At 49.0% G+C, this 26,392-nt stretch overlaps 1 protein-coding gene across 15 annotated transcripts in view; it reads left to right on the top strand.

Annotated features, from left to right (window-relative positions):
* Window positions 1–26,392, top strand: part of TCF4 (transcription factor 4) — a 244,056-nt gene that overhangs the window by 202,556 nt on the left and 15,108 nt on the right. For 10 of the 15 annotated variants that reach the window (XM_062017198.1, XM_062017203.1, XM_062017205.1 and 7 more), the window contains 5 exons: window positions 3,711–3,843; window positions 14,049–14,116; window positions 15,352–15,430; window positions 17,866–17,942; window positions 20,347–20,550. In XM_062017198.1, the coding sequence (XP_061873182.1) occupies window positions 3,711–3,843; window positions 14,049–14,116; window positions 15,352–15,430; window positions 17,866–17,942; window positions 20,347–20,550 (561 nt within the window). The remainder of the gene's footprint in view (window positions 1–3,710; window positions 3,844–14,048; window positions 14,117–15,351; window positions 15,431–17,865; window positions 17,943–20,346; window positions 20,551–26,392) is intronic. The other 5 variants (XM_062017201.1, XM_062017199.1, XM_062017209.1 and 2 more) reach the window with 2 other exon arrangements.

Below are 26,392 nucleotides of genomic sequence, written 5' to 3'. Positions count from 1 at the left end.
CACCCAAACCTCCCTGCACTCTTGTGGGTTCTCAGCTCTTTAAAAGCAACTTTGAGAAATCCCAGAAAACCAGAGAACTTTGCTGGAAAGGTTTTATTGGAGCTCTGCTGAGAGATGGAGACTTGTAAGCTGAAGGGGAGCACGGGCTGGGAAGCTCTGGGGAGTGGTGGTGGCTGCCTCTGCCTTTAGAAGGGTGGTGATTAGGTCCTGCCACAGCTTTACCCCTTTGCAGTACTTGTTTCCACTGGAGATCACCACCTTTGTAGAGAACCTCTCCTTGTGCAGCTGGGAAGCGAGGAGAGGGGGGAAAAAATTGCTGTTGTGCAGACTGTTCCTTCAGCCAGCGTCAGGGGAAGAGTTGGGCCCACGTTTGTCCCCTTTGCTCATCTGGAGGCTGCCAGTCTGCCCATGAGCTGCACATGCCTGTGCTTTCGGGGGTTTACAGTCCATGGCAGCCAGTGTGCTTTGCTGGTCTGAGTTTATAGGTTTTCTATAATCTAGCATCAACTTTCTGCTTTTAAAAGGGAGGCTGTTTGTGTTTTCCTCAGTACGTGCTGATCCGTAGGAAGAGGAAGTTGCTGGGAAGGGTTCCATCTATTGTATTGGAATGGGATAAAATTGGAATTAAATGTGATCTGAATACAGCTTAGGGGATATTCTCCTAACATGATGACTGAATTGATTACATAGAACTAACACTGGGTTGCATCCCTTCAGTTTTCCCGTTCTGTTTCGGTTTTAAGTGAGACCATGGAGTCGTACAGCCACAAATGTAATCAAGATGTGAGAGCAGTGAACAGACAGCTCGAGTGAAGTGATTTTCCTCGAGCTGTGAAGCATTAGAAGTAGGTTTTTTTCTCTTCTGTGCCTATACCTTTGGTTCTTGAAGTCCACGAAAAAGGAAGAGTGATGAGGAGTACAGGTTTGCAGGGAGGAAAGAGTCCGTTGCTGTGACGTCTTGCAGGACAGTCTTTTGGGGAACGAGGAGAATTAAAACTCACTCCTGCAAACGGGAAATGAGTTTGCAAAACAAATCTTTGAAGTCTCAGGTTTAACGAGGTTAGCACACTGCTATGTGAAATTAATAGCAAGTTGAAAGCAAAAGGAATTGCCTCAAAAACTGCTTAATCATGTCCTTATAAAAGGCATCGTTAAAGCACTAAGCAGACTTAGCACCGCTCTGAAGTGACAAGCATATATAACAAAAATTGAGCATGACTTTTAAAACCCAATTTAATCTAATTTGTTATCTACACTGGCACTCATTCATCAGAATTAGGTGGCTTTTCCTGGTGTTGGCTCAGCACAGGGATGAGACAGCAGAATGTCATCACAGGGCATGTCTGCACACGTCTTTGCATTTAAGTTTACCTCAGTGCTGAACTGCTTGGTTTTGTAATGTGGTAGGGGAGGTGTATGAAGACCTACAAGTCCAAGCTGTAGGTGCTCATATTGATCATTGATTGTGTATGTCTGAGCTGGCAGAACCTTCTGTGTTTTAGGTAACACTGAGGCTCAAGAGAGGCAACAATACTTTGAATATTCTCTGTGTAGTTTCTGCTGGAGCATCAATGAAAGATCAGCAGTTTGTGGTCAGCTGGAGCACCCCTGAGGGGTCAGATTGTCGAGGAGAGCTTGATTTCAGTTTGGTTCCTTGCAAATGTCTTTAACCTCTGGGGTGACCTGTAGCAAAAATGCAGAGAGCAAAAGGAAAATGAAGAGAGGGGAAGGGAAGGGAGGGGAAGGGAAGGGAAGGGAAGGGAAGGGAAGGGAAGGGAAGGGAAGGGAAGGGAAGGGAAGGGAAGGGAAGGGAAGGGAAGGGAAGGGAAGGGAAAAAGGAAAGGAAGAAGGAAAGGAAGAAGGAAAGGAAGAAGGAAAGGAAGAAGGAAAGGAAGAAGGAAAGGAAGAAGGAAAGGAAGAAGGAAAGGAAGAAGGAAAGGAAGAAGGAAAGGAAGAAGGAAAGGAAGAAGGAAAGGAAAAAGGAAAGGAAAAAGGAAAGGAAAAAGGAAAGGAAAAAGGAAAGGAAAAAGGAAAGGAAAAAGGAAAGGAAAAAGGAAAGGAAAAAGGAAAGGAAAAAGGAAAGGAAAAAGGAAAGGAAAAAGGAAAGGAAAAAGGAAAGGAAAAAGGAAAGGAAAAAGGAAAGGAAAAAGGAAAGGAAAAAGGAAAGGAAAAAGGAAAGGAAAAAGGAAAGGAAAAAGGAAAGGAAAGGAAAGGAAAGGAAAGGAAAGGAAAGGAAAGGAAAGGAAAGGAAAGGAAAGGAAAGGAAAGGAAAGGAAGAGGAGCTGTGTTTTACTCCTACTTTCTGAGGCATATCAGTGATTTTCTAAACAGATGCAATGAATGCCAAGAGCAGTTCTGCACTAAACTGTATTCAGATCTCCTGTTTTTCCTATGCTGTTTGGCAATAGTGGTTTGATGTCTCCCCTTGAGAGAGGAGAAAATCCCAAACCACCACTTTGCCATGTGGCGTGGAACACCCATTGTGCAGGGCAGGGGGACTTGCTTGTGGTGGGACCCCTGACATAAGCAATTGTTGTGTGCTGGTTCCCCCGCCATGTGCAGAGCTCTGTTCATCAGTGCCATGTCAGATCCTGGAGTGGTTCATGAGTCAAAGCCTGAAAACTGTTGCTCAGGCTTCAGTCAGAGCGGATGGTTGTTTTTTCCATGGATAAAACAAATACATTTGGGTTATGTTGCTCGCATTTATTGAGATACCTTTCCAGCATTCAGGCACATGGCACTCAATTACAAGACATCCTGTAACAGTAATTAAATAGTACAAATGAAGGGAAGGATGTTTTCAGACAGCTCACTCGGAACCACACAGGGAGGCAGAGGGCACAGAGGTGGTCTTGCTCTAACACTTCCATGCCTTGATCCTGGCCCAGGTATTGCCATGTGCATCCAGCTACCTCTGTTTCTGAGTAAACAGAGTCTCCACAGCCTAGAGGTCTTCTACAGGACCTCTTCTCTGCTGGGGGCAACGATAAGAGGTAAAAGCTGGGCACGTTCTAGGACCTGTCTGCACACAGTGTCTTACCCTGGTGAAGAAAAAGACTATTCAGCAATGACAAATGGCCCTAATGCGAGGCAGGTTTGTAGCAGTGCAAACTCAGCAGAACATTTGACCACAGCAATGTTGTGTCACAGTGATGGAGGTTTGTGCTGATCCAGCCATGTCGCTACCAAAGTCCCCTGTGTGCTGCCCAGATGCTCCCACGCCTGTTTGGAGAGCTGGATCCGTCGTGTTTTCAGTCGCCTATCACACACAGGCACTGCAGTGGGAGGGAAAACTGATCCAGCTGGTTATCTGGGGGGGCCAGTGCTTTCCCTTATGGTGTGTTTTGTAATACCAGCCATGCAGTCAGGTCTTGGTTTTAATGCTGAAAGCAGTGTAGGGTTTCTGCCACTCCCCTTAGAAGGCTTCTCCTTCAGCCAGTACCTGTCCCTGCCAAAAAGGTTTTCTTGATAAGCCACCTGACTTTCCTTCTCGTTACATCTCTGTGGAACCATCCACTGTGGATATTGATCTGTGTCAGATGGTTGTATGCTCTCAAGTTGGGGTGGAGGAATCTGCTCCCTGCTTAGCCTTTCTTGGTTGGGTTACGTACGACACCGCGTGGGACTGGGGCAATACGAACAGCCTGCTGCCTTCCATGTTCTCAGTGGCTAAAACACTCCCTTGTTTTATCCTTTATCCTTTACCACAGAGCTACCCATCACACTCCTCAGCAGACATCAATTCCAGTCTTCCTCCGATGTCCACCTTCCACCGCAGTGGCACAAATCATTACAGCGCATCTTCTTGCACACCCCCTGCCAACGGGACGGACAGCATCATGGGTGAGTTGGGTCAGGCGCTGCAGCAGCCACCCGAGCCTTTCCCTCCCCTCTGCCCCTCCTCAGTGCACCATGCAGGCACCAGGGAGCTGAAACCAAGGTGAAGGGTTGTTTGAGGGTATATCCCAGCATGCAGAAGGGCTGGAGTCTTAGCTCAGCGGGTACAGAGAGATGGTGAGAGTTTCATGGAGGTGAACACTTCATAGCTGAACCTTCAGCTCCCTTTTGCTCCTGCATTTTGCTGCTACTACTTGCCTTCTGTGAATTAAACAGAGTCACAGCGAAGCGCTTTGCTTCAGAGTTCGCATGGAAGGTGTCGCAGCAGCCAAGTGCCTGATCCCCTTGGTTCTGAGGTTTGGTTTTGTTGTCTGCAGTGATTAAATCCCCTGCAGTTCTCTACTGGTGTGGGGGAAGCAGCGATGGCGATGTGTCCCTGTAAGGGAGAGCAATGCCGTAAATTAAGAGCATACCTCTCTATAACTTAAATATTTGGCAAATACCAGTTCATTCTTAAATACAGGAAACCAAAAAAAAAAAAAAATACTGCTTTGCCCATATCTCAAAGAGCAAATAAAGCTAATTAAATAATTATTAAATGGGGAACACATCTCTGGACACATGTTTTGGATTACACACATGATTCTGTACTGAATGACTGCGAGCAGGACTAATGCAGTAAGAATGGAGGGTGGGTTCAAACATTAACACATGGGCATCATATTTTTCAAGGTCTCTGAACAAAGGAGAAACTAAATACAGTCTCTTCTTAATTTGTCACTGTCTGAGAAAAACGTATCCCATTTCAGAGTAGCATGTCTGTGCTCAGTCTTGTCACATTCCACGGAGAGCTCTTCCTCTGCAACGCTTCTGTGCATACGGCAAAGGGAAATCACTCTCCCACAAAGGGAGTCTTAACAGAGTCCAATCTAATTCAGCTCTTTTGACACCAGTTTTGCAGCAGCCTTACGTTTAGGGATGCGAAATCTTATAGAGGGATTTAAACACAGCCTCCTGCTCCTGTGTCTCTGGGAGAAAAGTCCCTAAATTAGCGTGTGAAAAATGCCTCCAGAGTTTCATCTGGATTCAAAAAAAAACCCAGAGTGTGAATCAGAAGAGCAACAATACAAAGATCAGATTTTTTTAGCAGCTGTGAATATTCAACAAGTGGTACTGTTGGGCTGTGTCTGAGCTGAGGGATGGAAAAGTATTTCTTGGATCTTGACGCGAGTCCTGTTCTCTGGCTAAACCCATGAAACTCCCCTGAAGTCTGGGCACAGGATCTCAGAATGGCAGGGATTGGAAGGGCCCTGCAGAGCCCTTCTATTAGTACGAAACAGTTGGTGATCCATCGCTTCACAGAATCCCGGCGTGGTGAGGGTGGGCAGGGCTCCGCAGAGCTCATCCAGCCCAACCCCTGCTCAAGCAGGTTCCCCTCGCTCAGGGGGCACAGGAACGTGTCCAGGTGGGTTTGGAAACCTCCTGAGAGGAGCCTCCACACTCTCCCAGGGCAGCCTGGGCCAGGGCTCCCTCGCCTCAGCACCAAAGGACTTTCTCCTGGGCCAGGGGAAGTGTTTCAGCCTGTGCCCGTTACCCCTTGTCTTGCCACTGCCCACCACACAAGTGCTGACCCCATCATGTCCACACCAACCCTTCAGCGACTGTTCAGCATTGTAAGGGCCCCTTCTAGCCTTCTCTTCTCCAGGCTAAACAAACAGCCCCAGGGCTTTTTGCTGAGAGCCATTTGAGCTGGCCCAGCCCGTGTTCCTCTGTCGCAGTCCCCAGGCGAGGTGAATGTCCCTGTGCGCAGGGACCACGACGAGCAGGGCTCAGGCGGATCAGCTGCCTTCCTCGATGTCTGTGCAGCTCTCTAAGGCAACGGGGAGAAAATACTTCAGCAGGGGCTATAGGCCAACCTTGTCAGTGTTTAATTTCACACTGAGCATTGGCTGTTTGTCTCCAAAGGCCTGAAGCTCTGCAACGTTGGGGCAGCCAGGTACCGAGAGAGAGACGCCGTCTGTGGCGTCCCTCTGATGCCTCTGCTGCTCCCACTCGCTGCTTCCCCTTCTCATGGCACGTTGTTTGTGGGACATTACACTTTTCCAGGAGAAGCATTCTGTGTGTTTCCCCTCGAGGCACTGGCTTCACAGTAATTTTATTACCAGAGCAGCCACATAATACTGCGCTGTGTATTTTACAAGAACGTTAAGCTTCCTGTTACAGGAGGGTGGTGAACTGTCGCTACAGTGTAAGAAGAATATGACTTTTTATCCAGCAGTGTCACTTCCTTATAATTTGGGAAGATCATCAGCTGTGAATACCAAGATGGTGCAAGTTTTTCCACTCCTCTCAGCACAGAAACAAGAGTTTCCAGTCTGCAGTTTCAGTAAAGCACCATTGAGTCAGAACAGCGTGAGTTTGTACTAGGGTTTTTAAACTATAAAAAGTCTGGCTGGAATTCTCTAATAGAGAGCTCCAGCCTATCAGTTACACTAGATGCTGTGCTAGATATAATTATACTCGCTGAGATACCGATTCCTGGAAGTTTATTCAATAATCCAAGATTTACAGTCAGGATCCCACCAGAAGGATGTGAAAAGGCTGTACTTCATCATTCTGTCCCTTTGCCTTCCAGTGCAGAATTGTTCTTCGCAGAAACACGCTGAGAAAGTTTTGGGAGATTAATTATAACAATAAACATGCTCTTCAACGGAGTAAGAATCAATCCATCAAGAGATTGCAGTCTTTCATGGTGCCTTCAGTACATTAATAGTCTTGTGAGGTGGGGGGAGAAGCTCACGAGTAAAAGTGACAGCTTTGGTGGTGCATTTCCAAGTCCCATTTTACAACCCTGTTCCCAAGTTACTGTTGTCTTCTGGAGTCGTGCCAAAATGTGCTGGCGCTTCGTGTCAGTGGAGTCCTGCCTTCCCAAGGGGGGAAGCCAGTCTTGAGACCCATCTGAGCCTAGCTGTGTTCTCTAATAATAAGCACATTGAGACTGGTTGGAGAAACTACAGACTGACATAAGTAGGTGAGAGGTGCCATGCTGTTTCAGATGGGTGGCCCATCTAGCTTAGCATTCAATGGCAGCATGTGATCCTTGACTAGTTCTGTATCTCCTCCTCTTCATGCTGCCACAGCAGCCAGGACTGCCAACATTAGTGAGTTTGGAGGGGACATCCCTGCCTGGTTCTTTAGGCACCTGTTATGGAGCTGTTGTCCATGTCCCCTTTGGCCCTGCTGAAGCTGTCTACTAGCACAGCTTCCCCAGGCTGCAGGCAGCCACCCACTCTCTGCAGGTGGACTTTGCTTACCTGTTACAATTTCTTTTCCTCCGGGTTTCATCAAGTGTGCCCTTGCTCTTGCCTCAGACCTTTGCCAATTATCAGTTACTCAGCTGAAACCTTTCTTGAAATGTGGATTTGCCTGCTTCATTCAATTAAAGCCCAGTGCAGAACTGGATAAAGTAAACCCTTCAAGTTCCCTAGTGTTCCTGGGGAATAACCCTAAGTTATTCCAGGTTTCATATAAGTGCTTGAAAAATCTGTCCTTGTTCATACCAAAGGTCATCTATGCAACAATCCTGTCTCCAGCAAAGGAGGTTTCATCTAAGGATTTCCTTGGGAGGAGTATAACAGCAAAGCAGGCATGGATTCTGTTTGCCCAGTTGCTCCAGTGCTGGGTGCAGTACTCGGTATTTAGGAAGCCTGAGTTCATTCTTCTCTGTGCAGTGACCCAGCCTTTTCTGGAGGCTTGGCCTGGCACAGTGACATTATGCACTTGTGGAACTACTCCTCTTCCTTTTTGATCCCCCAAGGCCCTGTGTGGTTCTCCCTCCCTGCCTCTTGTATTGCCATAATCTCCAGCTGAAAACCATCCTGGCCTGTTTTTTGGGTTGATGTAGTCTGCATCATACCCTGCTGTAGCAAACCATTTTCCGAGCTGGAGAATCTGAGTTTGTCCTCTAAAGGGACCACCGTCTACTTTTTCTGACCCCATTTCTGTCCTGTAGACTTACCAGGTCTTTGCTCCGTATCCAAACAACAGGTCTGTCATGAATTCACAGAGGCAGCTTATGTGTATATAGCATAAGACTTTTGTCCCCCCGTGCTTATTACTTGGTGGTTTTTATGTATGTATGGCATTTATTGCCCAGGAAGTTAGTGTGGCTGCCCTCCACACACGACCTTAATGTTTCATGATCCTGAGTCAGGATCTTTCCAAGAGTCACAGCTCCAGCCCGTGCCATGTCTTCTTTTCAGGCCATGTGTGAGTACGTTGAACAGAACAGATCTGCACGACTGGGAATTCGCTGCTAATACTCCTCTCTTACAAAGCTAACCATTAGTTCATCGAATCACAGAATGGCAGGGTTGGAAGGGACCTTTACTGATCATCCAGTCCAACCCCTCTGCAGAAGCAGGTCCCACCTAGATCAGGTCACACAGGAACGTGTCCAGGTGGGTCTTGAAGCCCTCCAAGGAAGGAGCCTCCACACCCTCCCTGGGCAGCCTGGGCCAGGGCTCCCTCACTCAAACACAGTTTGTCCTTATTTAAGTGGAGCTTTGTGTGTTCCAGCTTCATCCCATCACCCCTTTTCCTGTTGCTGGATACTATAGAAAAGAGGGATGCCCCAACGTCCTGACACCCACCCTTTAGATATTTATAAATGTTAATAAGATCTCCCCTCAGTCTCCTCTTCTCCAGACTAAACAGCCCCAGTTCCCGCAGCCTTTCTTGCTCTTGCAGTCTCAGTTCTTGCTCTTGCAGTCTCCCTCTTAATCATTTCTTAATCTGCAGGAACGTGTTTGCTTCCCTGTTATCTGAAGGTCACCGGGTTTCTTTAAGAGCCTTTGGGAGATGGCCTTGTTGAAAGCTGAGAGTGCCAACCCGTTACATTCACTCCCATCTCCCGCCTCAGTGTTCTCATCATGTTTTTGAAAGAGTTCAGATTTGCCAGGAATGCTTTCCTCTGCAAAAGCAGCGTTGGTTGTGAGGTGTATTTATCCACATGGATATTGCTCTTTGTTATCTTTCCTAGGAGAGGCGTCTCATTTGAAGTCTGGCGGCTCTGTAGATTCACAGAACTGTGTTTTTGTTATTTTCTGCCTCCTTCACTTCAGCCCTAGGCTGGCCTAAGCAGTTGGTTTTGCACTGCAGTTAAGATCTTAGGCAGTTTTGTGCTTTGGTTTCTTGAGAGCTCCCAGAAATGTCATTTGGCTCTTTGTTATTTTTCTCTTTATTTATTTTAATGCCTTTACATTGACACTTCAGTTGGAGACAGTTTTTCTGACTAATCCCTTGAAAAATATCATCTGTCCCATGGCAAGGTAGAGGAAAAGAACCTATTGAGCATTTCTCCTGTTACCCTTTGTATCCTTTGAATTCTCTTGTTACATCTTGGTTGTTTGCAGGTCCTACCAACTGCACATCTTTGTGCCTATTTCTGATGGTCTCGAGAACACTTTCAATAACGGATTTTTTTAGGCCATTAAAACTGCACCTTCACAGCATTTCTGCTTGTCTTATGTGTAAATATTTGACTAAGTTCCTCCATCGTACTCAACCCGTACATCTTATGATTTTCTTCCAGAAGCTGAAGGGAAGCGCAGGAGCGTTTGTTGGGTGTGATGAAAGCTTTCTATTTAGGCAGGGTTCTTCGTTCTGCAGGCTTTTTAGAGAAGCAACCCAAGGATGGGTTTTACCCAGAGGTGAAGTGAGGCATTGGACCCTCTGAGACAGCAGAGTTGGTCCAGGTTGGGTTTGGCTCCCCCTTCACAGCTGCAGGTTACCTTGTGGTTGTCCCTGCCGGGAGGATTTATAGGGCTGCTGTGGCAGCTCTGTCTGTGGGTTTCAACAGATTACTCTTTGGTGCAGGATGACAAATCTGATGCCAGCTGGGCTGGGCTGCAATCCTTCTTCCCCACAGCTCTCCCCCGCCAGCCACTCGTGCACGAGGAGCAGAGTCTGCACAGACGTGCTCTGAGTGTCTTCACGATGCACATCCCAGCCCAGTCCAAAGAGTTCCTGCTTTTCACACAAGTTTTCTTCCATTCTGGGTCCTGTTCAGTTAAATATACCATTTAAAGCCTGACAGTTGTAGTGCACACCTAAACTGTTGGCTAAGCCTGTCCCTGCACTGATACAAGCAGAAGTGAGGATGGTGGGGGGATGGGAACATCCTTCTGAGGAGGAAAGGCTGGAGGACCTGGGGCTGTTCAGCCTGGAGAAGAGAAGGCTGAGACTGTACTTCATCAGTACTTTTAAGTACCTAAAGGGTGGATGTTAAGAGGATGGGGACAGTCTCTTTTCTGTAGCACTCAGTGCCAGGACAAAGGGTAATGGGCTCAGGCTGGAACACAGACAATGCCGCTGGTCCAGGAGGAGAAACCCCTTTGGTGCTGAGGTGAGGGAGCCCTGGCCCAGGCTGCCCAGGGAGGGTGTGGAGGCTCCTTATTGCGAGGTTCCCAAACCCACCTGGACACGTTCCTGTGCCCCCTGAGCCAGGGGAACCTGCTTTGGCAGGGGCTGGGGCTGGATGAGCTCTGCAGGGCTCTTCCCACTCCCACCATGCTGTGATTCTGTGAAGTGATGGATCAACAACTGTTTCACACTAATAGAAGCACTTTGATGATACTCCATAGCTGTTGCCTATATGAAGCACCACTGTACTTCACCTTTCCCTGCAGTGATACCTTGGGTTGTCTTTTCCTTCACTTGAGGCCTAGTTCTTCCTTCTGTAGTGCCTGCTTCCAGATTAATGTTAGTTTTGTCCTGTTGCTCCCCAAATCACAGAAACACACAGCATCACAGAATGGTGGGGGTTGAAAGGGACCTTTAGAGATCATCCAGTCCAACCCCAAAGCTAGAGCAGGTCCCACCTAGTTCAGGTCTCACAGACACAGCTCCTTGTTTTGTTTCTTCTTGAGGCTATTTTTCTATTCCTCCTTCAGACACGAGGTTTTCTTCAGTCACCTGCAGATTTCAGTTGTTACCCTTGCATTTCCAAAGTGATGGCAAGCAATAGTTCCCATGTGAAATGGTTAGTGACATGAGAAGGAAAAACATGCATTTAAAGTTAGCTGTGTTTAAGTAATCCTGGCTGCTTTTGTGACAGGAGCACTTTCAGAAGATCTCTGCTTCTTACATTTCTCTTGATCTTCCACTCAGAAGGTGCTGTAGTTACCTTCCATTGCCTGTTTTCTCCACTGTCCCTGAGATCCCAAAGCCAAAAGCTTTGGCCAGCAGCGTCAGAGAGTTGCTCTCCTCCATCCCTTCCTCAGGGTTTGCAGCCTGCAACTCAGAGCCATCCTGAACTGGGGTTAACTAACATCCAGGGATGGTGCTCAGCAGCCACTGATGAATATTCTCCTCCATGAATTGTTCTTCTAAAATCTATTTATATATAGTTTGGTCTTTGCATACCTTAAAGCAACAAGTTTGCTGTCTGGCTGGATGCTAGTGAAAGAAAACCCCTCACCTTTTTTTGTTCATTTGTTTTAATGGGAGGGTTTCAGTTTTTATACGGGAAGAGCAACAAGTGATGCTGCAGAAACTGCCCTTCCCCATGTTACAAACCTCTGCTGCATTTCTTTTCCAGCACTGCTTTCCCACTGAAGCTCCCTCTTCTCTGCAGAAGGGAACTTTGCACACTGCAGCCCATCCCCGAGGCTCTCCCTGTATGTTTTCCAGGCCTGCCTCAGTAATTTCTCTTCAAAGTCTTTCAGGAAAAGCTTAATATTCAGTGTATCTGAAGAATTCCTTTGTTCTCAGAGGTAACTAGTGTGAGACATGGCCCAGCTCAGCGCTGTCAGGTTTCTAAGGGCGTGTGGAGTGAGAGTGTGGTCCCTGCATTTACCTCTCCCGCAGGACCAGGGCAGCTCATCTCATTAGGAGAAACCAGCCTTGAGACAGACAAATGTAGGACTTAATTTTAGAATAATGCAGTTAGAGTCACTTAGAACAAGGGAAAAACAAAGCATGATTTACATTTAGATTCACAGTTCACTTTAGAGTGAAGTAACTGAATCTCTGGACATCTGCCTGGCATTATTGGAGTTGGAAACCTTTAGGTTATGATTTACAGCATTAAATTACCCCGTGTTAGTTGCATGTCTAGCTGACACTGCCTGTTTTATCTGTCTTTGCATTTCTTTACATGTCTTTCTTTGCACATCTTGATGCTTAGTTTCAAACTGAGCTGTGATCAGAAATAAGCTGTCACAGACAGATGAGAACATTTTCAAGTGCCCAGTAATGAAAGTTTACCTAAGGGACAAAAAAAGGAGCAAGTAAAGACACAGCTGTTAAAAAGCTCTGTACCCATTGATCTAACAACATCTGGGACCCACACAGACCTTGAGGCCTTTCCAGGGGGGGATGCTGCAGGAGGAATGCTGAGACCTCAGAGTTAGGCAGCCAGGTTAAACGTAAGGATGCTGCATTTCTGAAATTGGATAACACAGTATTCTGTGTGAGGAATAGAAGGAAAAAGCTGTTCTGTACAATTCCCTAAGTTTCCTTAACTAGACCCTGCTGAAGCTGCAGAGAGAAATACTGGGCTTAGGCAGGGTGGGTGATCAATAACTGACACCTCCAACAGCAGAGCCACGGTAACTGCTAAGCGAGGAAGGCTGGGTTGGAAGGTTGGGGGACTAGGTAAAGCAAAACGTGGACAGTGGAAGAGAGAAATGCTTTTCAGGGTCGGAAGGCTGGAGAAGGTGGAGCAGAAAGTTTGCTCTGAAAGGGGATGGCAGGAGATCCCCTGGAGCACAGATTTCCTGGTTGCTGCTGCTGCAGGGCTGCAGTGTCTGCAGGCAGAGCATCTCATCTGCTCTGAGTGCCGATCCAGATGCACTCAGTTATTAGTGACTATGGTTACACCAACAGCCAAAACCAAAGAGCTGTAAAATGGATCCAACCCTGCTTCTTTCCTGTACCCCAAATAGTTAACTGAGTAGTGCTGGGTTGGAGCTTGGAGGAGGCTTTTTGCTGTTGTTTCAATGACCAAGAAAGTGCCCATGCTTGCAAATCTGGGCACTTTGGTCCCCAACTGCTTGTCCTGTGGGACACGCTGGGCTCACAGCAGGGCAGGGTTTGTTACTGAAGTGTCCTCTGAGCATAGAGTCCTGTGGCCTCATGTTGCAGGGCCTTGCTGAGGGGCTTGAGGGAGATACAGGGTTACCGAAGCCCTTCAAACCCCTCTGTGTGCAGGATGCTCTCTTGCTTCAGCCCTTACATTCCAGACATTAATCCAGACTGTCAGAGGACTACTTGTTTCTCATTTTCTGGCCACCTGACTTAGAGTCCTTGGAGGTAAAAGCAGAAGTGTTGCCCTTAGGCAACAGTCAGGCAGAGCTGTGCTTTTAGTTCATAAGTGAACATACAGATGCTGAAACTGGTGGGGTGGCACACCCTAATTTTTCTTTCCTTCAGTTTCTCCTGCAAAGGGAGAAGTTTTCAATCCCATCACCTGAGCCTGGGAAACCTACTTACACAATTTCTTCTACACATTTCTTACGTGAAAGGTGCAATCCCATCACCTGAGAGATAGCGAAAGGTCATTTCACAGAATCAAAGAGTGGTGGGGATTGGAAGGGACCTTTAGATATCATCCAGTCCAACCCCCTGCTAATGTGGGTTCCCCTCGATCAGGGGGCACAGGAACGTGTCCAGATGGGGTTGGAAACCTCCTGAGAAGGAGCCTCCACACCCTCCCTGGGCAGCCTGGGCCAGGGCTCCCTCACTCAAACACTGACACAGTTTGTCCTGATGTTTCAATGGAACTGTTTGTGTTCCAGCTTCATCCCATCACCCCTTGTCCTGTCACTGGATGCAACAGAAAAAAAGTGCTGCTCCAACCCCCTGACACCCACCATTTAGATATCTGTCAATATCAATGAGATCATTAGGTGAGATTACTAGACGTAAATATTAATGATGTCATTAAATGACCATGAAGCGTCCAAGTGAAGTCAACCCGTCCCCAGCCCTGCCTTGCCTTGCTGTACGTGTCAAGTTTGTCTTTTACCTGCAAATAAAAGGGAGCGTGGGCGAGATACCTACCTCAGCAAACAGCTTAATGGCAATTAAAGGTGAATTTCAGGTGCACAGCAATACCATGTAGTTAAATTACAAGCGAGTGGAGCGGGAATAGAAAGCCTGTGACTGTTGTTTCCGCCTGTTTTTACATCGAGCCTTTTGTTTTTCAGCGAACAGAGGAAGTGGGGCAGCAGGCAGCTCGCAGACTGGTGATGCGCTGGGGAAAGCACTTGCCTCTGTAAGGAAATAATTTACTTTGGAATACACGTTTTTAACCGTTTTCAAAGTTGTGAGCTTTAATCAGAATTGGACGCCCGGAGTTCACGAAGACGAGCAGCAAACGGGAGAGATCTGGTCTCCGAGGTCACCCCGCGTGGAGTTACTGCCAAACGAAACATTGGCCAATCAGTGAAAAACGGTGTTCAGAAAGCTTTTAGACCCAGTTTTATTTGGTAGAATAGAAAATGGTGAGGGGGGGTGGGGGGAGAAGCCTTGAGCTGATCCCGTGTATCACACACCGCACTTCCTAGGACAGGGGAGGTCTGAACAGAACCCAGCCGCAAACAGGATCCCTCTTCAATTTGCCTCCAGATTTTCAGTTTTTCATGGCAGTTTCCACCTATTCAGTTGCTGTGGTTGCTGTTAAAGTCAGCAGTTGACCACCTCTTACCCTGGCAGCTGGGGCACGGCCGTTTCCCAGCTGTGGGCAGGAGGGAACCCGGCTGTGCCCCAGCTACCACTGCGGTACCAGTTGGCACGGGCTGACTTTTAACAGGGACCACTGTAGTTATTTTCTGGGCAGAGTGGGTTCCATTGAGTTCTCATGAGAGTTAATATCTTTTTTTTTTGCCTATTCTTCGATTAAACAACAAACAAACGAGCAAACCAAAAAAAAAAAAAAAGAGACGTAAAAGTCCGACTCTAGTTTGCCTGAAATAACTGATACAGTACAGAATCCACTTTGAAGTGGTGCCCTGACAAATGGCACGGGCGGTGAGCAGGGATGGTGCGGGGCCGTGGCACCCTCGCCCGGGCACGGGGCGCACAGGGGGAGCTTCCTCGCCTGAGCAGCACACCCGTAGCTGGGTTTGCTGCTGTGGATTTACCTGCTGCGCCGGGGCTCAACGTGCTCTGCTCCCTTCGCTTTGTTTTGGCCTTTCAGGGGTTTCAGCAGAAGGACAAAGCCATTTCCAGGTGTACTTTAAGGCCTTGGTCAATGACCCTTAGCAGATCCGCGTGACAATCAGAAACCGTCGCTTAATTGGCTAGTGTCCCCATCAAAAAGGGGCCTGTCGTCTAGCTTCTTGCATCTAATAACAGTTTTGTCTTTATAAAAATATTAATATTTGCATAAGAGGCTTTTTTTTAACCTGTCCTGCTTTCATTTAAATGAACTGAATGCATAAGAACTCCATATTTCTTTCTGCATCAGTTTGTGATGGCTCTAGATTAATTCTGTATCATCTTTTAAAGATCTATTCTCCAGATCACACCAACAACAGCTTTTCATCAAATCCTTCAACTCCTGTTGGTTCTCCCCCTTCTCTCTCAGGTATTGTTGTTACAATTCTATTTTACTGAACGTTTCAAGGTATTTTTTTTGGTAGGAGGTGGCTTCAGTGAGCTCCCGCGGTGGCGGGCGTGAGGTGCCTCCGCACAGGCGAGCAGGGAGGTGTCCTACACACCCCGTGCAGAGAGAAGGGCCTTGCAGCTCTCAGGAGCATGCATTGGCAGAAAAGCAGGGGCTCTCATGCATCCCTTAGTGGCAGCTTCCTGCAGTGCCCTCGCGGTTTTGTGGCAGGCGGTTTCTGCCCTGTGCAGAGCGTGTCCCCATCCCCAGGCCCTCGCAGCAGCCTCGCTCCAGGCTGGCCGTGCCACGTACAGTCTCCTTGGACCTTCCCTTCCCATCCCCTCCTGTTAAATGCAGGAGATGTGTCTCTGGCCAAACTGAGCCCTCGTGAGTCCTCGGTGCATTTTATACTGTGTGGACAGTAATTGCATATTTTGACTAAACCCACTTTATGGATAAAAGCCCTAAACTGCAAAGAGCCAGAGGCCCAGGGTAGTTCTCATGAGCATCAGGTGTTCTAGTGTTTCCCTGAAGACCATTCAGATGGCTTTAATCTTGGGACTTTTTGGTTAGAGCGTTAGGTTTCTCCTCCCATGCAGCACATGCTAACGCTGTGGAGAAGGCCTCTTGGCTTCCCGTCCCCTCTTTGAGATGAGATGTGTGTCACGAGTAACCAGAGAGCCCAGTCTGCTCTTTGTGCATGAGCCCTGGATCCTGTTAAACTCACCAGGCATCCCAAAAGGCACCTGAGGCCGCTGTGTTTCTGTAGGGCAGCGCTGGCAAGAGGTGGGATTGGTCCCTCGTTCTCCATGGGGCATGAGTAGCAGGACAGAGGTGGCTGGAGCTCTGGGGGCTCTTGATCCTTTGAAGCATTGCCCCAGCCTCAGAGGTGTAGACCTAGGAGCTCTCCAGTGATGAGACCCTCTTGGGAGGAGAGATGGAGAGGAGCTTGTGCTAGCTGGCAGGACGAGGTCCAGGAGGACACCATGTCCACCTCCGTCACAGTCACCTGCTGAGAAGGAGCCCATCATGTCGGGGTGAAATCCAGTCAACAAAGGTCCTCACATAGCCCACCTCTAGCAGGGGACGGAGGGACCTGGCCTGTCATAGCCTGGGGCATCCCACACCTCAGAAACCCTTATTTTGCCTGGAGTCACCCCTGAGCTGTGGCACCCCGAGCACTGGGGCTGCATTTCTCCTGGTGGGGTGTTCCCTGTGGAAAGGGCTGAGCCAAAGAGGAAAATCCTGTGCTAATTTGGGCTGTGTCGCCTTCTTCGGGCTCTGCTTGGGTAAACAGGGAGAGTGTCAAGGTAAATAATGAGTGTAAGTGCGTTTAAAGAAGAGCTGAAAGTGTTTAGCATGCAAAACGTTTTCCCTCAGGGATATCAAGGGCCGGTTAAAAATCATTTTGAAAGCAAAGAGTGCTGTTCAGTGCTGTAGCAAAACCTCAGCTAAAAGCTCCGCGGGGATCAGAAAAGGGAAGATTTAAGGTTTAATTAGAACTGACGTAATTTCGACTTTTTGAGAGGGGGAAAAAAAACAGCCTTAGCTGCGAGAGCCTAAAAAACATTGCCATGAGTTCCACCCTGGCCTGTCTCAGCCCAAGCAAATGCCACTCCATGGAGACGTTAAGATTAAAATCCTAATAGTCCCATCTTGGATTCTTAACCCCTGCTTTGTGAGATCACCCAGATCATCACTCGTTCAAAAGAGCATTATAAACTGTCTGAGTGGTTGGGTTATATATATAAAAGCTGTTGGGGATAATGCTTGGGGGTCAAAAAAAACCCTTCTTTTCCCCGTGTTTGGCTCTTTCACAAGGCCAATTTTTTTCCTTAGGAAGCTCTGCTGGAGCCCTTTTTCCTCCCGCAGCAGCAGGAACGGATTTAGAGCAGCGGGCACAAACCAGAAGGTTTTTCAATCAACTCTTGGCTCTTACAGGGCCAAACCAAATAACCTCACCAAAGAGAACCCAACCTTACCAGCCTCTGCCTGAATGCTGTGGGCAGTGCTTTTAGTGCCTCCCTGTTGTCAGATCTCGTGGGGTGAGGGACCCAGAGCCAGGCGAGGGCAGCGGGCACCGCCGCTCCTCCTTCCACCGCCGAGGTGTTTCCTTCTCCTGGAGCCTCTCGCAGCTCCAGCTCATGTATGAATGCAGCCCTCTATGCAGAGGAGCAGCCTGGGGGAACTTTGTGGCCTGCACCTACGTGCTCTGCTACAAAATACCTTTTTCTTTTTGGTTTTGGTTCCTATTTCCCCCCACCCGTGTGTGTTTTGGAAGTTCTCCATATGTCTGCTCTGTAGTCTATCCGGAATACGGCATTTACATGTCTGCAAAACTGTCCAGAAAAAGAAAAAGTTTGAAAGACATTTTTTTGTTTGCATAGTTCTAATGGTAATTCCAATTTTACTATTAGCAGGCACAGCTGTTTGGTCTAGAAATGGAGGTCAAGCGTCATCATCTCCCAATTATGAAGGTCCCTTACACTCTTTGGTATGTTTTGATTAGTGACCTCCTCTGCCTCAGTATTTTACTTGCTGTTCTTTCCATTTCTCATCCATTCTTCTCACACAGGTTTTCATTTCGTTAGTGACCTCGATTGCCCTCGGACTTGATTTCACCACCTCTAAATTCGTATCATGGGTGCCCCGTGCTTTATTGAGACGTGACGCGGTTTAAGATGCTGCTGGCCAGGGAGTCCTGTTTAACAGGGAGTGAGGTTGAAATCCACTGCAGGAACAAAGACAGGGCGACAAAAAGGAGGGAGGATGGGCAGGCAGGTGGGATAGGGTTAAAGAGAAAAGAGGAGCAGAAAGCTGTGGTGGCTGTCATACAGGATAGTCCCGTGGAGCGAGGGAGGGAGCGTGGCTGACGGGGCAGCGATGGTCGGGAGTCCTGATCCCAGGAAGAGCCATCAGGCTGAGCTTGCCAAGCCAAGCTGGATCTGTATTCTCTCATGGCAGAGAGGATTAAAGGGACTTTAGCAAGATTTGTTACCTTTCCTAATGGCAAGGTTAAGAGTTGGGGCCGGCCAAAAGCACGTTGGGACAGAGGCGAACTGTAGTGTCCCTTGTCCTCTGTCTCTTCTCAGCTGGTTGTTGGTCTCGTCCAGAAGCCTGGAAGGTTTCACCCATCAGTATGAAGTGCTTGACATATTGTTGTAGAATAAATGGTGCTAGGCCTCAGAAGTTTCCTTAAAAAGACCCACCTGGATGGTTCCTGAGGGCACAGTGTTTATCCCCACCAGTACAGGGCAATGCAGCCGTCCCCTTGGCTTCACAAGGCGTTTGCCAGAGTGAGGAACTAGTGTGGATCATTTTTATCCTGCTCCAATATAGAAATCTTGGCTTGTGATTGACTGTGATGTTGTCTAGGCTGTCAGTTTTCTGGAGGGTTTTTTTAGTCATTTGAGGTTTTGGAGAGCAATGAGTTGTTCTAAGAGGTTTGCTGAAGAGCTCTTAATTATTTTTGCAGCTGAGGTTCCCCAGTGCTTGGGCACTGTCCCCTTGAGATTTCCCCTTCTGTATTTCCTTAAAGAGCAAGGACTTCAGGTGCCCAGGTCTGTGTGTGGCTTGCACTGGGGATGGCTGAAGAACAGCAATGGGGTTGCAGGGGTGGGTTTCTGTGGGCACTGGCCCCTGCAGTGGGTTGTTCCCAGAGCATGCCACTCAGACACAGGTCCCATCCAGCCCATACAACAGGCAGGATGAAGCCTGCAGTTTGTATTCCCCGTAGCCCATGGCTGATCCTCATGGCAGCGTGTCTCAGAGGCTATTTTGTGAGGCAGTAACTCAGGGAATCATAGAATGGTAGGGTTGGAAGGGACCTTTAGAGATCATCTAGTCCAGCAGCAGTCTGGGATCTCACAGGGTCCTTGCCAGGGCTGCAGCTTTTAGATGATCAGAGAAGTGGGAGATGAGGGCCTGTCCTTCTGGGTGTGTGGTTGTAGGGACCTCCAGGACATCACAGCCAGCGAAGGGGGGAGGTGGGGAGCAATCTGACACCCCTCACCCCACCATGGCCACCCCGGCTGCTGGTAGCTGCTACATTGCTCACTGAGGCCGTAAGCTGCCTAGTTAGGGAAGACTACGTATTGTTGCCTTTACCAGTGTTGAAAAGCGATTTCAGGATGCAAACCTGTAGGAATAAAATCCCAACTAGCAGTGAGGGACTGTAGGAGATGGTAGTTTTCTCTTTCTCTCTTTGCGTGTGATCCTGGGATTAGGTGGGGAGGGGGGAGGTGAGAAATCCCAGTCAGAGACGGGTAACAGTCAGAGGTGTTTCTTGGCTTCTACTTCTTTTTTGGGTGAGGGGGAGACTGATCCCAGTCAGGAATGAGTAACAGAGGTGTTTCTTTTACTTCTTTTTGGGTGGGGGGCAGACGAATCCCAGAGATGAGTAACAGAGGTGTTTCTTTTGCTTCTTTTTGGTTGTGGTTTTCTTTTTCAATTTTTTTATTTAATTTTTTGGGGGTTTTTTTTAAGTGTCACTAAAAAACTTTTCGAAGACATAAAGAGGGCAACATATGTACTGTAATGATTATGTTCATGAGGAATCATTGAACCTGTTTTGCCCATGAAAATCAAAGCTGCACTCTCGTGTCAACCATGCTCTCTCCTTCCCCGCAACGCTACTCTAAACATTGCCCTAGGGAAGCAAAAACAAAACCTTGACGAAACAAATAAATGGTTAAAAATGAGGGGGAAAAAAAAGTAGAATTGAAGCTAAAAGCAACAAAAAAACCCTGCAGCAAGGGGTTGAGAAGGAAGGCCTGTCCGTCCGTGACCGTGCCCCCCGCGCGCCCCTCACACGGCGGCAGCGCCTCGTGCCCGGCGCTGGGCAGCCCTTACCCCTCCTGCTCACGCTCTTCCCGCTTCTGTTTCTCGCACGCAAACAGCAAAGCCGGATCGAGGACCGCCTGGAGAGGCTGGACGACGCCATCCACGTGCTGCGCAACCACGCGGTGGGGCCGGCCACCGCCATGCCCGGCGGCCACGCCGACATGCACGGCTTGATAGGCCCGTCGCACAACGGAGCCATGGCCGGCCTGGGATCCGGGTACGGCACCGGCCTGCTCTCCGCCAACCGGCACTCGCTCATGGTAAGCGCAGGGGGATGGCGGCTGACGGGGGGGTGAGGAACCGGCTGGCTTCGGAGGCTGGGGGAGAGGGAGGAAAGGGGTGGAAGGGTCGGCAAGGGCTTTGCAGCTTCTCAAACGTGCGATGGACAAGTGCATAGGAAAAGGGGCTGAGGGGCTGACCAGGAGCCAGCAGCGTGCCCAGGGGGGTGAGAAGGCCAAGGGCAGCCTGGCTGGGATCAGCACTGGGGTGGCAGCAGGAGCAGGGCAGGGACTGTCCCCTGTGCTGGGCCCTGGGCAGGCTGCAGCTCCAGGGCTGTGTCAGTGCTGGGCCCCTCACTCACTGCCACAGGGACACTGAGGGGCTGCAGCGTGGCCAGAGCCGGGCACAGAGCTGGGGAAGGGGCTGGAGCACAAGGGGCTGGGGAGGGGCTGAGGGAATGGGGGTGTTGAGCCTGGAGAAGAGGAGCCTGAGGGGACACAGCAGCACTCTCTGACACTCCCTGACAGGAGGCTGCAGGGAGCTGAGGTCAGTCTCTGCTCCCCAGCCATGAATGACAGGACAAGAGGAAAGGGGCTCCAGCTGCCCCAGGGGAGGTTGAGGTTGGAGCTGAGGCAAAACTGTTTCCCTGAGAGGGGTGTCAGCCTCTGTGCCAGGCTGCCCAGGGAGCTGGGGGAGTGCCCAGCCCTGGAGGGATCCCAAAGCTGTGGAGCTGAGGTGCTGAGGGCCAGGGCTCAGTACTGGGCTGGGCAGGGTGAGGGCAGGGCTGGGACTCCATGACCTTAAAGGTCTTTTCTAACCAGAGTGGTTCTGTGACTCTGTGTGTATTCATGGAAGGAGTGATGCTGCCTTTCCTTCACGCAGCGTGTCCGTGTGAGAGCTGCCCCATGGCAGTGGGACAGACAGGTTCCAGCAGCAGCATGGTCAGGCTCTCCTGCGCCTTCTTACCAGTGGTTCATGTGGCTGCGTGTCAGGGGCCAGCTGCACAGCCCCAGGTTGCTCTTCTCATAGCCATGTGCCCTGGATTGCAGACAGTGTGTGTGCACAAGTGTGACAGACGGGATGGGGAGGTGTGAAATCTTCAGGGGTTCAATTACTCTTCCGTTTGCAGGCCAGGTGAACATAAAATCACAGCCTCTACCCAGCTCTTGAAATGCTTTCCTTTACTGGCTTTCAGAAAGAGTTTGGTAGTGTTTTGTATCACTCGGGACACGTCACTTGCTTGGGAAGCTGGGTGCAGGTTTAGTGGAGTTTTGGCCTTGCAGGGCTGGAGAGAGTTTAAGGAGTGGGAGATAATCCTGTCCTTGCTTTAAACACGTGCTTAAAGCTGCGGGGAGAAGGCAGTTCAGAGTTAGTGTGCTCGCTGCAGAGTGTTTCCCTCTGGACGATATGACCCTTCTCCATCAACAGCCAGTGCACAGGTGCCTAGCTCTGCACACCCTCCTCGTTACTGAGTGCCTGGTCTGTCTTTACTGCCAGGGTAGGTGGCATGTCACAAAAGCCCGTGGGGTCAGCTCTGCAGTTCACCTTCCACGCACCACTTGGGTCTCAAGGAGAGATGTCCTGCACTTTGCAAAGGAAATGGTTCACAATTCCTTCCTCCCTTGCTAAGGAAAGCCACGTCTCCTCAGTGCTCTTCTGGTTTTAATATGTCAGAAAAATAATATGGAAACCCACCTAATGCAGTGCACGTGGGTCTGCAGCAGCCTGGGGGTCCCTCAGCAGAAGTTAATGAACAAGCCACCAAGCTGTGGCAGCTGAGAAGCGACAATTCTCAGTGAGGAGGTGGCGAAGCTGCGCCTGTGCAGAGCTGAGCTGGATCAGTGCTGTCTTCAGCAGGATTGAGAGGCACGGGGGGCATTTATACTCCCAAATTTCACTCCAGAAAGAGTGTTGCTTACTCACACCGGGAAGGGAACAAGGAATTATCCAGATAGCTCGAGCTATTGATGTCAGTTAAGACATGGTGAGGAGGAGTATGTGGAAAGAGAAAGGGGCCCGACAGATCCATGGCGAGTTGTGTCCTGCGTGGTGCTAGGGGAGACTGGGCTTGATTCCCTGCTCATCCCACACACTCAGAGCAGGGCAGGGCAGGGCAGAGGAAAGGATTCCAGTTAGCAATACACATATCTGGAGGAGAGCATATACCTCTGCTCAAGTCCCATGGAAACTTCACACACGTGTCTGGAGCTGTCTGCTGTTTTGGTTTTGCTATCTGAAGGAAGCGTACTGGAATTAGGAGGAGTACAGGGACAAACAGCAGGAGGGATTGCAAGGATGGGAGGGTTTCCATGTGAAGGGAGGTTGAACAGATTGTGGTGTTTTTGTTTAGAAAGGAGATGAATGAGAGGAGACATAATAGAGGTACACAGGATAATGGACAGCATAGAGAAGGTAAATCTAGCTCTCCCATTCATCCTGCCTTATAATTAAAGAACAAGGGTACATTCAGTGAACCTGACAAAAAGAAATACTTTTTATTCAACACACAATGACCTGTGAAGTTCATTGCTCCAAGATGTAATCAAGGCCAAATGCTCAGAAGCATTCCAAATAGGATTAGACATCATATGGAAAATGCAAACATTTTAGAGTTCTATTTGACAGGACTCAGGGTTCCTCCTCTTTTTCTTTCTGTTTTTTTCACAAGGGAAGGAAAAAGAAAGAAAACTTTGATGCCTGAGTGTGAGGCAACTGCTTAGGGAAGGAAGGAACTTCTTCTGGTGGCCAATTATTTGGTAATTACAGCGTTCCCGCTCTGCTGTGCGCTGGGGATGCCCCTGCACCAGGCACTGTCATGACAGTCCGTTAGCTGATTACAAAATAATTAGCTTCCAGCAGCACTGGGAGCACAGCTTTATTCACAAGGGCTGCTCCTGAGCCCACTGTGATGCCAGGGGAAGTTCTCAGGCTCCTATCCAGCCCGTCCCCACATTGGAGATGGCTCCACAGCACGCTCTGTCTCCAGCCCAGGGCTAAGTTTTCTGTCTAAGCTTGAGTGCTGATCACCATCTAGTGCTTTCCCAACTGAGGTCTGCCATCTCATACAGAAGCCAAAATATCCCAGCTGCCTCTTGCTTCCTCCCCTGCAAGGAAAAGTTTGCTTTTCAGGTGTCCTTACCCAGCTGTCCTTGACCAAACAGTCCTCCCATTCAGACTTGTCCATGAACAGCACCCTAAGCTAAATATCTGCCCTTGGTTTGCGTTGCTTCAGGTTGTTAAAATGTAAACACCAGTTGTTGAAATTAAGAACCTGAGAAAGAAAAATAAGGGGAGGCTTTGGTTATTGAGGCAGCTTTGTGACAGTCTCTACTCCTTGTTAAATTAAACGGTACTGTAAGTGACTCTGTCTTGGGTGAAATATCATTAAAAACCACAACTGAGCCCGTGCCACTCGCAGATTTGGAAAAAATTAACTGAAAATGGCCTGGTGAAAGCCTCCGAGAGGTAAAAAGATGCTTTTTCAGCAGCTCCGTTCCATCTATCTCCTCTCCCCTTCCCCAATAAAATTAGCATGAACCAGACATTGTTTTGCTCTCTGTGGCAGTCGCTGAGAATTCACAAAAGGAAATTCTAGATTGTAATTTAGCTTGGCCTCAGGTAATATGTTAAATACACTTGGGACACGTATAATCTAAGATTTTAGTCTGTACAAAGCTATTTTTTCCTCCAGTGTTTAAACAATACTGCTTTTAATGAAGAAGCCTGGCTTTATTAAAAGCCAGATCTGCGACTTACAACTGTTTTCTGCGTATCTGCTCTCAATCAAGAGGAGAAGGGTTTAATTTTTGTAGCTTTGTTCGCTTTGCATATGTTAAACCGATGCAACATGCACCCAGGGCATCACTTCAGAGACAGTTTGTTCCATAAATGGTGCGCTGCTCGCTTAAATGCCAGATGTAGGTGAAGTTAAGATTTAAACAGGAAAGGGAAAGAAGCAGCAGCGACGCAGAGGTGCTGGTGTCACGCATCTGAAGAACGCCGGCACGGCTTTAGGGGTGTGTAGGCACTTGCTTTTTCAGGAGGAGTGCCAAGTGATGAGGCCTGACCTCAGAGTTTGGACTTTGCTGGTGAAGCGTATGGTCAGAGGAAGGTAACCGAGCGGGAGGATTGGGTTGCTTTGGGAGCTGCTGCTGCTGCTACAGCAAACAAAATGGGGCTGCTTCAGTGAAAAGAAGGAGTCTGTCGCCTTCCCCAGCAGCATTACTCACTGTCTGAAACTCTTGGGCGAAAGAGTTCGGGCCCGACCGTTTCTCTTGGAAAACTGGTATGAATTTTGAAGCGAAAACATAAGAACAAAGGAAATAGTTTGTGAGTGGAGTCAGTCTCGAAGTTAGCCTTTGACCATTTGATACATTCCACGCTGAAAAGGAAGTTGGGGGGGGGGGAAGAAAAAAATTAAGGGGGAAAAAAAAAGAAAGAATAAAAAAAAATCAAGGAGGATACTGGTAATGTTTTCCACATTTGAATTTTAATACATGAAACAGGCTATAAAGGGCTGGCCAGCTGCAGTAAATAAAGTAACAGTGGGAGGTACGGACCGGAAACTTGCAGAGAGCGCTGGTGGAAGCGGCTGTGCCCACCACACACCTCTGTGTGCTGCCCGGGCATGGCAGCAGCCCCGAGGCTCTGCAGAGCCAAAGCTGCCTGGCCACGCTCCCTGCCCGAGCTCCCTGCCCGGCAGATGCCTGACTTTCCTCCCCACACAACGCCAAGGCGGCCACCGATCCATCAGTGCTGCTGGAGGTGGGAATGGAGGGGTTTGGGTGGCAGGAGGCCAGGATTACAGCTGTGTGGCTGGGAGCAGAGCTCTGCTGCCCGCACAGACACTCCTCTAGAGCAGGCTCCTCTTGAAAGGAATTTCTCCTTATTTTACATTCCTTTGCCTTTTACATTAGTGGCCCAGCAAGGAGAGCGTTTAAGCAGTTACTAGTTTTTAGCAGGCCTCTGGGGTTTGCTGTTGTCCCTGTTTCTAATTTCCCCCCAGTGCCATGAGTGAGTCCACGCTCCATAATTCACACCCTTTACGAATGTGGTGTATTGGAAACCAGTTTAGCAGCAAACTGGTTTGGCAGGGAAAGGCCAGAGGAGCTGCTTTGCTTCCTCTGCACCCACCACCTTGCAGCAGCAGCAGCACAGGCAGCAGGAAGGTCTCAGAACATAGAGGTGACTGAAATCGCAGGAGGTTGGGGGAAAGCCCTCACAGGAGGTGGGACACGACTTGCTCGGTTGGGCAGAGTGGAAAGGGAGGAACCTGAGCACTGAGCATCCCTCCAGTGTGGGTGCAGCTGCTGCTCACCCAAAGCTAATCCGTTTCAGAGGGTAATTGGAACGTGTGAGGCCGTGGGAGAGCGTGGCAGAGGAGATGGAGGTTCAGGTTTTCCCATCCCATCCAGACCTGGGTTCTGCTAGCACACGTGTGCTTGCCATTATTGCCACTGGTCACTCCTCTGGGGGTGTTCATGGCCTGTACACGAGCACTGTGAGCATGGTCATGAAAAAGAAGGTGACTTGCCTTTGCCAAACTTGTGAGGCTGGTACAGAACTACCAAGGGCACCACAAAGAAACTTCTGGGGCCAAGATGGGCTGTGGAGGCTCCTTCTCTGGGGACGTTCCAAATCCACCTGGATGAATCCCTGTGTGCCCTGCTCTAGGTGGTCCTGCTCTGGCTGGGGGGTTGCACTGGATGAGCTTCTCAGGTCCCTTCCAACACTTGGGATTCTGTGAAGAGGCAGAAAGTGCCTTTTAGAAATGAGGATGATGTGAGGTTTGTGGTCAGGCTGCTTGTGATGTTTGTGTCTCTTTAGGGGACTTTCAGAAATCACATGTCAAGGTGAAAACTTGGAGTTTGGGTTGATTTGATC

The sequence above is a fragment of the Colius striatus genome, chromosome Z (assembly GCF_028858725.1).
Source record: "Colius striatus isolate bColStr4 chromosome Z, bColStr4.1.hap1, whole genome shotgun sequence".
NCBI lineage: Eukaryota > Metazoa > Chordata > Aves > Coliiformes > Coliidae > Colius > Colius striatus.
This window is presented reverse-complemented; position numbering and strand designations above follow the sequence as displayed.